At 39.2% G+C, this 18,722-nt stretch overlaps 1 protein-coding gene across 1 annotated transcript in view; it reads right to left on the bottom strand.

Moving 5' to 3' along the window:
* The window catches only part of MED13L (mediator complex subunit 13L), a 188,936-nt gene that overhangs the window by 154,824 nt on the left and 15,390 nt on the right, over positions 1-18,722 (bottom strand). Inside the window, exon 2 of the mRNA XM_032198722.1 lies at positions 14,855-15,092. Coding sequence (XP_032054613.1) covers positions 14,855-15,092 — 238 coding nt within the window. The remainder of the gene's footprint in view (positions 1-14,854; positions 15,093-18,722) is intronic.

The following is an 18,722-nucleotide window of genomic DNA, read 5'->3' as shown; positions in this document are numbered from 1 at the left end:
ATTTAAAAACTGTAGTGCAATCAAAGCACTTTCTCTAGAACAGAAGAGCTGACAATTTATAGGCTATTCAGTTTTGCATGCTTTTATCAAGCTAGTTAGTTGAAAGAAAATGCACACATAATTACTTAATCCCATTAAAACAAAGACAAATGACAGCACAAAACCACACAGCTCAGCAGTTTGAGCAGCGAAAGATTCTGAGCTAACATAATAATGAATCATGCAGCCTTATCAGCGTGCAGCTCCTTCCACATTCCTCTGTTATTTCAGCTAAATCAGCATCATGTTTCTTGTATATGCCATTCAGCTATATGAAATAGTATCTTTAATAATGAATAGCTACCATAGATTTTCCAATCTATGACTAATCCAAGGTCTCTGCTTTTTCAGTAGTGATCACACATCAGTTAAACCGAGCAATTAAACTCAGATAAAATGCTAAAAAGTCATTTGCTCCTTCTGACATTTGGGGAGGGCAGTGGAACATAACCAGGAGGCCTCCCCCCATACCCTTCTCTTCAAAGTAAGTTCAAGAACTTATTTTTAGCTTCTATTCAGTACATTATGTTAACAGGTAAAGAATAAACCATACCCACTTACTGAAGAGGGAAAGAAAAAGTAAACGTTTCCTACATATTATGCAACGTAAGATTGCCGGTAAGCTTACTCTAAAGAATAAGTAAATGCAAAATACTTGTAAGAATACATTTTGTATTGTACATACTGCATTTTGTATAATGTAAGAATGTATTTTGTAAATACAAAGTACTTGTAGGAACCTAAACCCGAGAGCTAAACATGTAGATTCCCAACTCAAAAAATATTTCCCCTGAAATGTTTTTATTTTTTTTTAAAAGGTGTAATACAAATTACTCAGATATACATACATACATATATATATATATATATATATATATTTTACAATTTTTTGGTTAGATAATTAACTTCTGAACTTAAAGGCTCAAATTACTTTTGTGTTGCTAAAGCACAGGCTCAGCCATACTAAAAGCTGAGTGTCTCCCTGTGGCACAAAGTTTAATCCTAAAATCTGGGATGGACACTCAAGTAAACAATAAGGACTACTTGAGCAGAACGTTTGCTCGCCAGCTATACGCAATTTCATGGGCTTACTGAGAAACTCTTAAGACAAGACCAGGCAGAACTCCAGAAAGGGAGGAGTTAAGAGTCCGAGTACTACAGCACACTTCTTTTGAAACTAAGCACAGCCTCACAGGCGAAACATTTTTCTTCCCACTTTCCACGCCTTAACTGCAGTTTCCAGCAAGAAGTAATAAAAAATTATGCTTAGTACAGTCTGGTTTAGTTTAAGAAGTGGGGGGACGGAGGGGCATCGTTCAGTCTTTCCAAATGGACTAAGAGCTCAGCGAGAGCTTTACAGACAGCTGGGTCCGTGGGCATCCATCTGAGGCTGCCCATTTCCAGGGATCGCCTCTCCCAAGAAGCGAATGTCTCCAGAGAGCGCTCTGGAACACGTCGCTGCTCCTTCCTCTCAGCATTACCTCATCTGTTCATTAGCTCCTGAACAAACTGTTTCCCAAAGAATGGGAAAGAAAACAGACAACTGCAAACTCCTCCATTTGGACTGCAAACTCTTCTGAGTATAAAGTGCAGCTCAATTTCTGGGCACAGTCCAAGACAAGATGGATCAGAGACTTGGAGCTGGGAGCACCAGCAAGCAAGCAGACGAGGAAACAAGGATGTAGACAATACTGCAGCAAGGTTTCAAAGTATTTTTAGAGTGTCCTATTAAATAACCCAGCATTTCACTTACCCAAAACCTTTTTTTATATTGCTGAATTACAAAGAAGTCATACCTCCAATACACAGCTCCTGCACACACAACCTAACACTGCGTTACTGCGATCTCCAGGAAGAAATGCAGTTCTTATGGTGACACTCACTGCAATACACAGCACAAAGGTCGAGCTGCACAAACATTCAGAGATCACTAAGAAAAGCAGCATATGAAAGTCTCCACAGCACTGCAGTTTGGTTTGCAGCATTGCTAGTTCTTCATGGGCACTACACAACATTAAGCAACCTGGAAAACCATGAAGTATCTTTAGGAGAATTAATCTCATGCCACTTATATGAAGCATATACATTTGGAATGAAAACCACAATAATTATTACATTTTTGTTTGTTTGTTTTTTTAAATTCACTAGCAATGACAAAGATGGATGTTAGACCAGAGCAGAGCAGCAGCAGACGTACGTTCAGAAATCTGATGAAGATCGTCCACGGCTGTAGGACTTGAGCAACAAAGCTAGATTAAGATTGTTTCCATCTCAATAAGAACTCTAGTTGGATATTTCATATTCTTCAAAATAATCATCTGAAGATAATGATCTATCTAATAATACTCTCAAATACTACTGTGTTTGAATTGACCTGTTGAACTTAAAATTGAATGACACTTCCTTTTCCCTGAAGACAGAAGCGTAGCAGCCTCTCAAGTTCTCTATTTATTCTAAAGTGATTTTTTGGTATGAAAAGGAGGTAACCGTCCACATTAGCAGTTTGAGAGTAGTAGCATATTCACCAGTTACTTTAACAAACAAGGAATGAAGGGGAACCTTTATATTACAGGTGTTGAATACTTGCACCTCTTTTGCATCAACAAAAAAAATCTTATTTTCCTAATTGCTCTCATTATGTTACAATAATGAACGTCTTACTTTGCTTTTTAAAGAAAATCAGAGTTGTACTAGCAATTAAGGGCTGTTATGGAGAGCAACAGAATCCTTAACTTAGTTTGAAGGAGCCATTAGCCCTGCCTATATGCAAAATGAAACGCTAGCAAAAAAAATTACATCCAGCACTGAGTCATGAAAATGCAATCTTTCAATAAGCCAACTGCACGATGCTAAAAGTCAAAGTAAACACATAAAACTTTTGTCAGACAAATTCCTCTTGATTCCCAGGCACATTTGGGAATACCACTGGAAAAAGCAGGATTTTCAGTTAAGCTTTTCATTATTCTACCCCAACCCAACATAGTCCAGCTCTGTATCCACTACTTCACCAGAGCAGAAGTTCAATCAAACACAAAAGCCGTACTTGCTTTATAACCACACCGTTTATTACCATGATATTATCAAAAATAGCATCATACTCACATGGGAGAGAAGAAAAAAATGACAGAGGGGGATGCACACTTCCCCCTCATTTACCTTATGGAACAGATTCCACTGAATCTTATTAACATATGTTACAAAATATTGCACAGAATAAATCTTACTGAGCTTCGAAGAGACCAAGAGATTCAACTTCCATTCCACAATTGGCCAACCAACTCCCAGAACCATAAACACATTAAGACTATAAGCTCTCCCGTTCCCCCTGTAGTCACAGTAATAATCTTCATACTTACCATTTGTTTAGAAATCATTATGGAATATATATAAATGGCTTGAAGAATTTCAAGTGAAAAAAAATACAATGCTATAATTGGAACTTCCTCATAGCTGTTAAAAATGTTATTTACATTTCAGAGGAGAGAAAACAACTACTATGTCATCAAACAAGTCAAATTATTAAAAAAGGTTTTTGGGGGAAAAAAGACATTTATTTCCAAATAAATGAACAAAAAGCGAACATTTCTGTACAGTTACAGAAAATGATTCAACAGCAACGTATGTCACAAATACATGTAAAGGACAAAAATGTTCCTTTGGTAATTCCCCATCTGCAATCCACTTCTTGTCACAAAGTTTTCTGACAAACAAAAAGTAATCGTGCTTTTGGAAAAAAAAAAAAAAAAAAAAAAGAAAAAAAAACCGACTCTTTTTAAGGTGCATTCCAGCCCATCACACAATCATTAAGATCTCAGTAAAAGATTTCTTATTAAGAAATAATAGAAATTAGCCTCCATAGTTGCGGTAAGAAGGGGGTAAGTAAGAGAGAGAAAAGTGAAAACTCCCTCAGATGGAAAGGTCTGCTATACTTTACTTTTCCTGTTATGCTACCTACAATGGGAAAGCCGAACTGCCTTCGGTAAGCTGCTGCCAAATGCACCACTTTGCCAGCACATTACAGCGCGATGCACTTCCTAAAGAAGCAACTCAACAGGGAACATGGCCACTGGTAGCTCTGCAGTGCAACCTCAAATTCTCACAACTTGAATTAAGCTGCCTGACACCAGCAAAGGAGTTCAGACCTGTCAACAATTATTCCCCTCTCTCCAGAAGAGGATCCTCTTACCCTGCACGGATTGATGTCCTCTTGAGCATTACCCATGTGCTGTCACAAATGCCCCAAACCCTTGGGGTGACAGGGAAATAATTAGGTGAGACTTGCCCAGACAACTCCAGCAGGCAGACATCAGCTCGTGCTGCGTGCCAAAGAGGAAAACCCCAAACCTGGTGCCAGCCTGCCCTGGGAAATTTCTCCATAAGAACCATGTAATATAGGTCCATTTTGAAAAGCAACCCGAAGCATCAAGTTTCAAGTTTTATGAGGCTGCTTTTGATTGCTTGTTTTTAAAAACAGGGCATGAGTGAGTACACTGAGAGCTATACTATTCTCACTGTGACGAGGCCAGCAGTACTCAGGATGCTCTCTGCACTCCACGTGGAGTCAGGGTCCACAGAACCCTGGACAAGGAAGGCCCACCACCACTCCTCAACCTTGTCACAGAGCACATATTCAGGAGATCCCAAAAAACTGTGTGTTGACCAGTCTCAGACTTGTAAAACATACAATTTTGCCTACCACGTTCACTGGCAGGATATTCCAGAACTCTGCAACTCTGACATGAGACCATTTGTTAGCACAGACATTCTCTTCTGTTTCTAGAAGAATTCTGGCCAAATGCAGACACTTTCCCAAATTTCTTTTCCATGCGTAAATGTGTACATGCAATAATAGTCACCCCTCACCTTATCTCAGCTCCTTCATAAGACAACAAATCTTTCTGGATTCTGCATCATGGAAGTTTCCACATCTGTGATGGCAGCTACCAGGACCGTATGCAATAATCTAGGTGCATTTTTACTAATCTCTGGTCCCGAACACAAAAGCATCTAAGTCAACCTGAAACACCTTTTTAATTCACAAGATTACATCAGCCTTTTTCCACAAAGGCATTGCCCCAGCATTCCTGTCAGGGCAATTACCACCACCAACTTTTAATTCCTTCCCAGCGCCCTGCCTTTGAGGAGCACTTTCAACTGTATGAATGCATTACTTCTATTTTATCTCTGGAAATAAAAATGCAGCGTGGTCAAATTAAGGTGCAATTGTGGCCACGTTACCATGTTACTCTGCAACATTACAGGCTATTCTGTTTTACTGTCACAGCAATCTTGATTCTTTTTGTAGAATTTATGGAAAATTTGCCTAATGAAACCCTCCATCTTACTTGGTAAAACTCCTCAAAAACTACCTTTTGGGATCACTAAACCTGTTTCTATTCCATTCACTACAGAATTCAATTCCATAAAGAAAAACCCTAATGGTATCCTCCCATTTTTGTCTTATTGAGATGATAAATCTCCTCCCATTCAGGCAGTTCCTTCCCTTAGTTACACCTTGCAACCAGTCTGAGATGCACAACGGGGCAACTGGGAAAGGGATCCTCTCCCATTCAGTGATTAGCTGGCGCTGGAGCGAGCCAAGAGGAATCCAATCATCCCACCAGCTCTTGGCAGAGCTGTTATTGCTCGCTATGAGCTGTTACACACATGTGCACCAGCACCACTGTGCAAGGATCAGTGAGGATTTACCTCTACACTCCACTGCCCAGCCCTCCCATCTCCAAGACCTTACTGTAAAACTCAAGGCTGGGAATCACAGATTGAACAGCCCCAATCAGTACTTCACTACTTCATTGCTTCCTTTCCCTCTTATTCTGTATTTCTAATATTCAAATGCACAAGTTCCCAGACCTTCCACTGAACCCTCCTCATTGTGGAAGGGAAATTTATTCTTTTAAATATAAAGTTGCAGTGCACTTGCCACATTGTTTAGAACACATTGTTTAGAGCACTAAGAATGCAAGCATATCCCAGTAGTGTGCCTTTCCTCTATTGTATGCTTTTCCTTCAAATTATTTAAGTGGTAAGTACTGAAAGCCAATTTAGCATTGTTTTGCTGGAAGTTCCAATTACCATTATAGGAATGACTGCAACACACAGGTTTTTGGTTTGTTTTTAAACAGGAAGCTTCAGCTTCACTAACAGCAGAACTCCACCTATTTGTCTTCCCACTGAAACCCACAATTCTCATGGGCAAGAAACAAAGGTAAGAATTCAGCTTTGTCCTTAAGCTACTGTATGTACTAAAACTCAACTGTTTTGTGCTTGCTCCTCCCCCTAATTCCATGCAAGAATATTTTTTATTTGTGTATTTATGGCATGCTGGTTTGGAAATGATGTATTATAACCATACCATGCCCTGTAGTTTCAAATAAACCTCAGGAAACAGACTTCACGTTCAAAAACCTTCATTCTCGTTGTACCACATTGCTTCTCAGATTTCAGGGCTGCTCACTGACATGCTGAACTATATATCAAATCTTTTACTTTCAAATTGCTATATGTACACGTTTAGGCATCCAATGGACTTTAAGACAGATTACCGTCAAATCCATGGATAAGTAAGTGCACGTGTATAATTAAGTCCATTCAAAATGACTTGCCAGCTTGAGGATAAAAATTGTGTATCGAGATTTATAACCTTTAATAGGAGTGTTAAAATAAAGCAAGTAACTTTTATGTAATGGAAAACATACCTCCTTAAAGAGAAAGCAGGGGTTAACTTCAGAAGAGTCGTGGTTCTATGTTGTGTCTTTGCAACACAGCGGCATGTATATATATCACTAAAAGTTCATTAACTGTTCCATGTATTGCTTTGCAATAATGCAAGTGTATGTTTATATGGTTGTTTTCAAAAAAAGCATTTTTTTTTTTTTTTAAGGATGATATTTTCCAGTAAAGTTTACCCTGCGTTCTTAGGACTACCCAGTACATGAAAATACAAACATCAGTAATGAGCTCTATTAATGCAGATTTCACTTCAAGCTAACTTAGATTTACTTCACACAGTTAAGTGAGTTCATTTCACTGAAAAAAAAAAAAAAAAAAGATTCCCTGAAGCAAAAACCATCAACTACTGTGGATGATATTGCCCAACACATTGCTGAAAAATAAATTCGTCTGATTGGATTTTTCTATTTTCCCCCCTCGAGCAGCACTTTTAAAAATACAATCTTTTAATGATTGTTTAATTTTCATATAACTAGAATATAAATCCTTTACATACTGCTTTGCTGCAGCTGCAGCATAATGTCTCATTTTTCATGGAAAAAAACTAATTACGTGGTTCACTGAGTTGCCTGTGGTAACACATCAATTTTATTTACATTCAAAAGTTGGACTTCAGTTTGGTCTCAACACTCTTTTTAATTCCAAGCACATTTTATACAAAAGTTCGCTCCAATTCCCTAGTAATACCTCACTCCAGCTTTTATTTGAAAGAAGTTCTGAGCTATTATGATCTTGGCTTTGAATTTCCAACACTTTTGGACACTACCAAGTTTGTAGCACCAATTCTGTTCTGCCCCTAGACATACACTATTTCCTACGGAGCCTAGACTCAGTGAAAAAGTCCTGCAAAAGAATCAATGAATGATCACCATGGAATGCAGCTAGTATGGTTTCACAATAAATGCCAATTCTTTATTTCCCCAGGAAAAAAAGTTACTTAATAGCAGTTATTTAATAACTGACAATAATTAAAGATTAGTTATTCAGAATTTCAACTATTTCAACTGAATTGAGATTATATTTTGAAAGCAGGAGAAGTAAGTAAAGAAAAAAGTTATTAAGTCCAGTAGAGAATTTATTGGTTTTACCTTCCACCATATTTCCTTTATACTTTTTTTTTTTTTTTTTTTTTTTTTTTGCTGTTAGCAGTAAAATCACCAAATTCCCAAGTATGAAAATATTTAAAAAGCTAATTCTCAGGACAGAGGGAAAATAGGAAGTGTTCAGCTCTTTTATACAGCCCTTAGGTCAATTTCATTTTTCTCATTACAGTTTAGGCCAAGGTATTGCAGACTGTAAAAAGGGGAAAAAGGTGGAACATTAAAATGGTATGCTGCTGACTAGAATCGATAATGAATTCATGACTGCCATATGTATTCATTTGATGCTACTTTAAGCACTGAGATTCACTGTTAATGTTCAGAGGAAAACCACAGAAGAAAAGAACTAAAGAAAAATAAAGCGTGATTTGATGTCTAGATGGAAGAGTCAGATCTGATTCCTTCACACAACTCATACGCTGGCTGTCTATAATCATAAACCAATTTTCAAGCAGAAATAAGGAAGAAGCTGGGGTGGAGGAAAGAATATTTGTTTAAAAAAATAAAACAGACTAAAATGAAGACATTTTGTCCAGACACAATAAGGCTCTTGTCAACTTCTTCTCTATAAAAGGAGTTGACACTTTCCCATGAAGCAATTCCTTAATCCCAAATGATGGCATAATAACCTCATTTCAAATGCCTCCTTAAAAGAAAAAGTTTATTTTGTCTATGCTAAACTTCAACTGGCAATCACTGGACACCAATTAACAGTGTCAAATATAAGGGTCACAGAACAATTCTGCAAGCTGAGAAAGTTTGAATTCACTCCTAAATCCTATCTTCTTCTCTGAAAGATTTTTTTTAAAGTTTAACTTTGTTTTCCTGTCTCTGGAAATAATCTATGCTAGGCAATTAAGAAAATGCAAATAGCTTACTGTATTGAAAGTAACGAGCCCAGAAACTTTTCAGTAACTTAATATTCCAACAAAGTCTTGTGTCATATGAACCTACTTGTTAATTCCACTCTCAGCTCAAGAGCTGGCAATTAACCATTCTCAGATTTAACTTCAAATTATTAATAAGTGGTACTCAGCTGCTTGATATTAGAAGCTGCCTTTCAAATAAAAAGCCTTCAAAAATACTTCCATGCCAGATTCCTTCTATTCCTTGTTGGTAAGCTGCCTTTCCATGTAGTAGCTGCTCTCCTTCCAAATAATACTGTGCCTGACAACAGTCATGAATTGTGTGTGGTTTAGAGTACGCAAAACAACACACTGTAATACATGTTCCGTGCTGGTATGTTCTTCAGCTGAGCCCACCAAAGCAGGGAACAAGGAGATAACCTCTTGGTCATTTCAAAGAAGCATCAAAGCCAGCCATGATGCAGCTTCAGCAGACGACACTCCCTTCTTTCCCACCTTCAGTTATTTATAAGCTTGCAACACAGTGGAATATTTAAGAGCATTTTCATTAAAAGCAGTATTATTAATCTGTATACCCATTTCGCAGGAAGTGGTGCTTATTCCCCATTTTATGCATTACTTCACACATTCAGACAGACAGGAATATCTTATTCAATATTTAGCACTACACAGCAGCTAAGAATATATTTCATTATATCCCTGAAAGTCTTCCCCATTCCTTAAAACTACAGTAAGTCACAGTACCTTGAAAGAACCCTAAGTAGGGTTCTAAGTAAATCCAATTGAGATGGAAAGTAAATGAGACTTCTCACTGCTTCTACATCTTTTTTACATTAACAGGAACAAAGAAGTTAATAAATTACATGTTTTCCTTTTAATTCCTACTAAACACTGAAAACCGGAATGTACTCAAATCCTCTGAATTAGGTAGATTTTAAACCTGTACATCTTCACCAATAAAATTAACTTCAAAAACTCTAAGTTAACAAGCCAACATCAAGAATCCTATCCAGCTGCAGTAAAAACACCTGAACTGAGCTCTGACAAGTTATTCCTCTCCAGAGCCACAGGTGGAAACATACAGCTTACATCTACCCATCAGCAGCCTGAACACAGAAATAGCTGAAATTAAGTCTGGACCCCAGCTGTATGGTCTAATATGGACACCTTAAGAAGTCCTTCCCACAGCTAACGATTTTTCTCTCCACATTTATCAGCACATGGGATTACAACTGTGTCAGTCCAGCACAGCAACAGTTCAGGAACAGGAAAAGGCTGAAACACCACATTTTTCCTGTCACAGATCAGATTTTGACTAAGTTTTCAAACTTAGCAAGCTGTGAATATTCTTAAAAAAAAAAAAAAAAAAAAAAAAAAAAAAAAAAAAAAAAAATTACTCCTTCCTGAAAGATTTACCCAACTTACACCAAGTAATCTTCTTCGTAAAAGTTTCCATCAAAATATTGCCATGTATCTATCCTATTACAAAGGTTAGTGGTATCTTTTGGGGGGAATTACCTCCACCCATTAACACATCAAGTGCAAAATATAGAATACATTTGAAAAAAAGGGACTGACAAAAAAAAATTCAACCCAGAGAAGACTAGTATGTCATATACACTGCCTTCACTTCAAAAGCTCTTCTCCTTGCAAGAGAACAGTGGCATGGAAAGCAACATCCATCTCATCTAAGGGAAAGATGTCTCTAAATCTGAAATGAGAGCAGGTCAACAACTATTGCAACACTTCCAAGATGACTAACGTCCCAAGAGTAGCAAAATGCTAAGACTCCATTTATTCTCTCTTAACAGGCTTGGGATTGTTGAGCATCTATTTTGGAGCCATATGAAGAAGCCACTAACACAATGTGGTGTTTTCACCCCCTGGTGGGTACCGGGGGTTTCCTCACAGATGCCCCAAGTTCCTCCTATTGGTTTGTCAGCATGGGTAGCTCCACAGAGGAGCATGGCATGGCAATCCCAAATACCTACCAGGATCAAACAGTGATTTTAGGCAAACAAGCTATTAGTCTGGAAGTTCTTTAAATGAAACCGCATCCTCTCAAACACCTCGAATCTTAGTTATTTGTTTTCACGGGTGCTGCCTAACCATTTGGGAGACCTCCACAGCCCCTCCCTAGGGTCATGCTTACAAGTCCACAAAACTCCTTTCTCATTAGAGAGGCACGTCTTAATCTCTGCATTATTTCTGACCATTCAGGCATTGTCTGCCACAGATGCAACCTACAAAACAGAATATATCCATAAACTCAATATGCAGATTACAAATTTATCAACTAAACTGTCAGACAAAAAGGGTGTTTAAAACGTCAGATGCAAGTACTCTTAGCAAAAAGAAAGCAAGCAACTAACAAAGAAACAATTACCACCTGCTTACAATCTAAGTGGAATGCACAGGGTACAAGAAAAAAACAACAAAAAATAAAAACAGGAGTCAAGTATAAATTCTCTACAGTGCTCCAGATGGCATTTGGTCACCAAATGCAAATGAGAGCACTGCAACTTGCAAATCTACAACTTTGCTGTCAAAAAACGTGCCAACAGTAAGATACTACCTCTCTCCATTTATTTCTCATGTAGAATTTACAAAAAATATTTTAGTGGGAAACAGCACAGCAGCTGTAACACTTGTCAAACCTCTTCAGGCAGTAATACCATTAAACAGCATTTCTCCTTGGGAAAACACTGCTTTCACAAATCAGAACATTTCCAACTTCTTCAAACTTGTAAAATCACTCTGTTTTTTCCTCCACTTGGAGACCCCATACCAATTATCTTCTTTCACTCGGGACAGACTAGAGATCTTCCATCTTCTTTCTACCAATTTAGAATTCAATCAAAATAAACAAAACTGAACAGCTGAGGCTGGCAGGAAAAAGAAGTGTAGGAGTATGTGCAAGACACACCCATGAGCACTATCTACTTCACAGCTGCCTAGCTAATCTAGCTGCTTAACTCATCCAGAGCTGTTCTACAAATAATTGTTTTTACTTAATCTTCCATGACAGTCTTTAATTATCTACACAGTTTTGGAAAGCTGCTGCATAAACAATTGTTGGTAGTCGTGTCTGTTTGTAACTTCTAAAGTTGTCTTCGCTACGACTATTTGGAATTCTTGCTATATTAAAGACAGACTGCTGCTTCCAAAATTATCTTGAATGTTAGATAAGGCAATCCACATGCAGACGCAGAACTAAGAGGTGTTTCTGAAAGAGAAGTCTCAGTATAGACTTCTCATTTGTTAAGCCTAAGTACTGAATGTAATGTATCATTATTTAAGCGTGGGGCTGCTTTCTTCAGATAAATCAGTAATTCCAATCTCTACTTGAATAAACAGAAGTATTAAAGTTGGCACTATATTTTTATTACTCTAATTTCACTTTCAAAACACAAGTCCTAAGCAGAAAACAAGAAATTCAGAACTGCGAACAACTTCATACTCCGGAAGAATTTGTGATCTTATGAACAACTGTTACGTCCTAGAGCTCACTTGTAATAAAGGCAGGACTGGTAAAGCAGCAAGTTGCAGATAGAGTACAATCTTCCACTTGGAATTCAGTTTCAGATTTCTGGGACCTGTGCTCTTAAACGCACACGTGCAATCACAAAAGTAAAGCCCTGCTCACTGAACTAGCAAGTTACTGACCACAGTGACAATCCAACCCGTATGAATGAGATTTTAAGCTACTATAGTTTATTTTATGGCTAAGCTATACTAAAAAAACATAATATTCTAGTACGGCTCAGCTGATAGGCAAGTCTATTGGTATACTCACTAACTTACTTTCCTTTTGTATGCCAAAATGCAAAAATCTTTTATATTTTCGAGAGCTGAGGAAACTAAACTGTATTTTCAAAATGAGGAAACTAATTTTAACTTTCTAGTATTTCAGTACTGTGATCTACTTATAAAATAATAACCAAAATAGCCTCGTGTATTATGCCTTGCTTTTGCAGGAAATATTCAACACTGTCCTTTGTCATATTTCAAGGAATCAATGTACATAAATGCCTCATTTTGCCAATCAGATGTTCAATATTTCATCAATAGGGATGTTTGAATTGTAAAAAAAACTGCTGAAACAGAACAGCTCTATCAGCAGCAATTTTATTTCAATTATAATGTATTTCATTCCCCTGAATGAATCACGCTTAGTCCTCCTTTCTCTAACTCCAAACTCGACTTCACATCTCTTCACCTCCCTCTACACAGTCCTTCCTCCAGACAATACTTTATCATTGAGCGATCTTTACTTCAATGTTCTTTCAAATCGAAGCCGTGCTGTTGTGCAAGGGCAGACATACCTTTTCCAGCACAGCTGGCTTTAGTGTTTGTGAAATACACCAAGCTCAGACTATTTTTCATTCATGTGGTACTGCTACAGTTGACACTTCACAAAGCAGTGCTCTGGCAGCCAATTTTCAGCTTTAATTCCACTTAAAAGTTTTGGTATCGAAGGCTCCAGCCTTCAAAACATTTTGGACCAGGCAGAAATGAGTCAAAGCGATGCCACTCACCACTTGGTATACTCTGTCCCGTGCTATGCTCAAGCAGGTTCAGCTACTCAAACATTTAAATGCTTCACCATACTGTTATTACTGGGTGCAGCATTATATTATTCTAACCAAAATCTTAGTTCCAAATAAGCTGTATCAATTCACAACAGAAATAGAAGCCACAGCCTCCAACTCCCCTTTAATAAAAAGACACTTCAGTCCCATATAGTATATTTGAAATATTAAGTAAACTAGATTTCCCAAAGAGAAAAACATATATTATTAAAGCTTTGCTGGGCGCATAGAAATATTACCCATGCCTTCATTCAAAACAGGTGCCTCATAAAAAATTCACAGCAGTGGAATGGCTTAGTGCAGCACTTCGGAGCCATCTCTTTAATTATACATGAACACGCAGCTACCTGCATGAAATATGCCTAAAGATACATGGAAAGTGTTTCATATCTGATTTCACAGGCTATCTTACCAAACAAACAATCCAGTATTTGTGAAATATGAAGTCTGTAACCATCTGAATATAGGTGGTTAGAGCAGGATTAATGAGGAAGAAAATGAACATACTATCAAGCAGAACCGAAACAGCATGAGGCAGAGGTGGGCAGATAACAGGCAACTAAAGCACACTTGACAAATATGATATGGTATATGCTGGAACTGACAAATCTTTATCACCAAGCAGCCAGAAGGTATGACAGGCTACAAGGATGAAAAGTTTGTTGCAAAACCCAAGGAACTGATCCTTGACCTTATAATATTATTATTATTATTCCAGGACTGGTAAACTTTCACTGTTTTAATCTCAGATGAGGCTAAATGAAAGTACTTATGGGGTCTGGTTAATACCTTTTCAAAGTTACGAGTTTTCAGGCAAACTAGGTCGATTCACAGCAACAACATATAACTGAAAAGATGGACAGACGGATGGAATATGGATGTAGTCAAAACCAAAAAAGGTTTACATCAGGTGAAGTTAATTTTGTTCAGTCATTTTAAGGCTACATATTCTGGAAACAATGAGGACACTCAAGCACGAAACATACAGTCACGTAAACTTATTGCCACCTTTGTCCTACCTTCCTCTTTCTTTTATTACACTCACTTGTTGCAACTTGCCTCCATTTATGCTCAAACCCTGCAGCATGACCAACATTGCAAATTCTGACCTTGCAGAACCTCAGTGATTTACCTGTGGTGCCACGGAGTTCAGCTGACCCTGCAGGATAGGTATTTTGTTCCATCAACTATTACCTTATGCCAGAAATTTTTGTTGCAATTATTCTTTGAACTAGAATTTACTCTAATTTTACAGTGCATCAGATTTCAGGGGAATTTAGGAGAAGAATATCCAATGCCAGTACCTAAGTTCAAGTTCTGTTTTGCACTTTATCTGCAGATCACTTGCACTGGAAAAGTCAATTTTGTAAGTATTTTTTCCCTTTAGGTCTCAACATACAAGTTGGGACAAAATCGTATATGGTAGCTAGTTAAAGGCTTTAACAAGAGTTTGTTTTCCACTGAAAAAAAATATAAATAAATCAAGAACAAAGAAAGAACAACTTACTGTGCAGTTCCCGATGTATCACATCTACTAGGTTTGGTTCATCTCCCCACCAGAATATCCACAGTTCCTTACAATCCGGTTTGACGTCACGGCGCCACACACAAAGCAAGTTGGCCTGCAAGCAGCGGATGAAGCTGAGCAGAATTGGATCATCCTGTGCTGGGGCTGAAATGATAGGGCCACAGTCCCCATGACCTTCAAAATTGTACCTACGCCATTTGATGCCTGTGAGTTCAGCCTAAGGAAAGGAGAGAAAAAAAAAAAAAACATTAAATCATTTCATTTCAAAACATAGTTATACTACTGGTTTGTTTCATTTCTTTGTTGTTTATTCCTAGAATTAAGCTCTAAGCAGCCAAATTTAAGAACTCCTCCTGTTCCCATATTTTCCCCTTTCTCATCCAAGGAAAAAAAAAAACAAAACACAATTTTAGAAACAGTACTGAATAGAAAACTGGCTTACCCTTTCAGTTAGGTTTTACCACAACCATACTTATTTTCAGCATTCCTAACCCGACTGTTATTTTACTGTAAAACAGGTTTAAAAAAACAAAAAACAAGGAGGAGGAATAAGGCCTGTTCCCTCATGCTGGTTGGAGGTTAAGTGATTTTGGCATCAGCCTGAAAGCCAGAAACTTGAAGATCACAAATAGCAGGTGCTACAGGACATAACTGACTGATAGAAAATAGCATGAAACTAATTTCAGACTGTGATGTTTTATGTTTATCATGCACGCTTTTTATTTTTGTTTTTCTCATGTGAATGGGAGTGGAATAAGGATGGTTGCCATTTACTGTCTCTCGACCTCATAATATTGTGTTAGTTAACCAGAAAAAATAAAAAGAACAGGAAAATGGCCACCACACCTTCTGGGGAAGAGGTTCTTCTACAGAGGGTGAAAATCAGTAAGTCTGGAGGTATTCCACTGCCTAGCCAAGTGAAGAACCAACTACCAGAAAGGAAGAAACCGAAGTACTCCATGAAAGAACTGGCAGCTGGAGCCAGGTTGGGAGAGCCACAGTTCTTTTTCCCTTTACATTTTTAGCAGTGGAGACTCATAGCTATCAAATATTGCTTCCCTTGGTTTCTGACTGCCAAACTGCCACTTTTTTTTTTTTTTTTTTTTTTTTTTTTTTTTTTTTTTTTAATTTCTCTCACCCTGCCCATCACACCCCTCCTTTTCCTTCCCCAGCCCACTGGCCTGGCTCCCACCCTGCTTTTCCTGCACTCCCCATCCAGCCCCACACCGCTGCTGCTCCATCCTTGCTCTCCACCTCCCGCTGCCCCCAGAGCCTGCCCAGGACACAAGCAGGAGCACTCACTCATGTGAGGACCATTGCCAAAGACAGCAGCAGTATGTATGTGCTCTGTGTCCACAGTGGGCTTGTATTCTAGTTTCTAGCCCATGTTACCCTGTTCTCACTGCTGTTACTACCTTTACTGCTTCATTGAAAGCATTCACACCCTCCACTTTACTGCTCAGAAATAGCCAGTGCACTCAGCTTGCAAATGGTCCTACAGGAAAAGCCAGCTGGTCTGCAGGAGCAAGCTGCAAAAGCTCAAATATAGCAACTACCCCCTGACAGGAGGAGTCATTGCCAGGCAGAAGAGGAGAGGCGCAGCAGTGGAAACACTAGCTGCAGGAATGGAGCGTCCCCCAGCAAGCAGTAAGTTAGGCAAGGAATGCCTGCTATTTAGATGTAGCTTTTCTCTGGGCAGTACATATGGGGAATGTGAACAAGAAAGAGGGCCAAGTTTTAGTCCTAAAGAAAACAAGAGACTTGCAAGTCACATGTGCCTCCTCCGCACAAGGATGCTTTGCCTACTGGTCTACACCACACACCGTGCATCACATACACAAAGATCCTTGTTTTCAAGGCCACAAATTTACTTTATTATCCATTTTTAAAAGTCTTTTGCTGCAGTAACTGGAAGCAGGCTGTTACCTGTTAACGAGCTGGCTGCTAGTTGGCTGCTGAGGAGCTAAAGGTGACATTCGTCGTACTGACAACATAGGCAGAAAGTGCTGAAGCTCCTTTGGCCTTACAGATACATCCAGTAAAAGTTTCCATCATTGTCTGCAAGGTGCCTGGCACAGCAGGGGTCTCACCTGTGACCAAAGTTCCTGGGGCTACACCTCAGGGAAAGTTTTTTGCACACAGGAGCGCAGCAGTGGCCCTCACGGGGAATGGGACAGCCAACATCAAGTGAAATTGCCCATACTCTCTGCACATTCCTATGAAATTGGTAATCCTCACCCCCACACTGCTACCACCCTGTATTGGGGCAGCAGAACGCCAACTGGTGTGAAACTGCAGGAAGCAGCAGAGTCCCCACGCTGGGGATTTTCCCCAAGCAGCACTGCCACACTGGGCTCACAGAGATGCTGCCCCACTCAGAGAGGTACAGAGTGATGGAAAATCAAATTACAAGAGGGGCACAGCATGCACGGCACGTTCCTGGCACAAGAAAGGGCACAGGAGAGCAGGAAGAAGAGGCAAACGGGAAGGCCAAAAAACTATTTTTTCCACAGTGGGCTGCTGTGTAGTGCTGAAATACCTCACACATTACATAATACCCTAAAAGAAAGTACTTAGGCACGCTGCTCCAAAACATCTGCATCTGTTCTACACAGATCCCTACCTACAGCTTAGAAAAGCAACATGCAGGGCTCCTGAAACACAGCGGTGGCTACTGCCACAAGTCACAAAGCCTCAAAGATCAGTGCCAGCACAGGCAACCCAGGAAAAAAATTACTTCAGATGTTTATGTTGTAATCCTCTAGAAACATACAGTAGGTCACAAAGAACATGGAACAGGAGGATAACAAAAGAAAGAAGTTACTCAACAGCACCACACACTTGATCAGCACAGCAACAACCAGAGATCAGCTGTGTGGAACAGCAGACAAGGTCCTACACAGCTTTCTGGTAGCTCAGGGGTATCAACCTGTGACTCCCCATCCATGCCGTTGATGAAATACAGTTAAGAGCACAGATGCAGCTCTCATGGCTTCTAATTTAATTCTACACTAACACATTTCTGGAGCATTTAACTCTGTAGACTGAGGGATGACTTTGTGCTGGAGCTAACCAGGACCACTAGCAAGCACCCATGTAAAAAAAAAAAAAAAAAAAAAAAAAAAAACAAGACACGTAAGAAAAGGCAGGCAAGGACTGGGGGTTTGGAAGTTAGCAGCATCAAATATCATCTCAGACATGCCATTTCCTGGTCAAAGCAGCAGAGATGCTGCTCAGTGCATTTATTTGGATACATCTGTTTCTGCTTACATTTTTAATAGGTAAGCACCAATAGTAATCCCTTGAAGCTTCCCGATTTTGTCCCTGAGTTTAATTAAAACTGATTTCAGGAAAAGATCTGAATCCAGAAGACACATGAGGAGATTGCACCAGGCACACACATACAGCCTGTACCTCTACAGACAGCTTTCCATTTAATATTAACGCACTGTGTGGAGAATAACAGCACCCACACTGAGGCTTTTGAAATATTCAGTTATTTAAACAAAAATCACTAGTTTTAGAAGCCCTCACCCTGTAGCCGGGTTTCACAGACAAGACAGCCAATCTCCTGCAGTTCTAGTGACCCAATTAAAGAACTAAAAGGTGGCTGCATTCACACATACCTCAGCAGTGAGCACAGGCTGCGACCCAAATGGCAGCCTCTTCCTTATCGCCAGCCACACAGGTCCACCTCCAGCTCTGCACCAGATCCAGCGATCACACAATCGCTGGGTGAACGGAGTCAGCTCACCAACTGGAAGATGGAAACCAAGAAGAACAGCCCAGCAGCTCAACACACCAAAAGCTTGCCCTGCTCTCAGCAGCCACAGAAAGACTTGCTGCA

Source organism: Aythya fuligula, chromosome 17 (genome assembly GCF_009819795.1).
Source record: "Aythya fuligula isolate bAytFul2 chromosome 17, bAytFul2.pri, whole genome shotgun sequence".
Taxonomy (NCBI): Eukaryota; Metazoa; Chordata; class Aves; order Anseriformes; family Anatidae; genus Aythya; species Aythya fuligula.
Note: the sequence above shows the minus strand (reverse complement) of the source record. Positions and strands in the feature narration are given on the sequence as shown.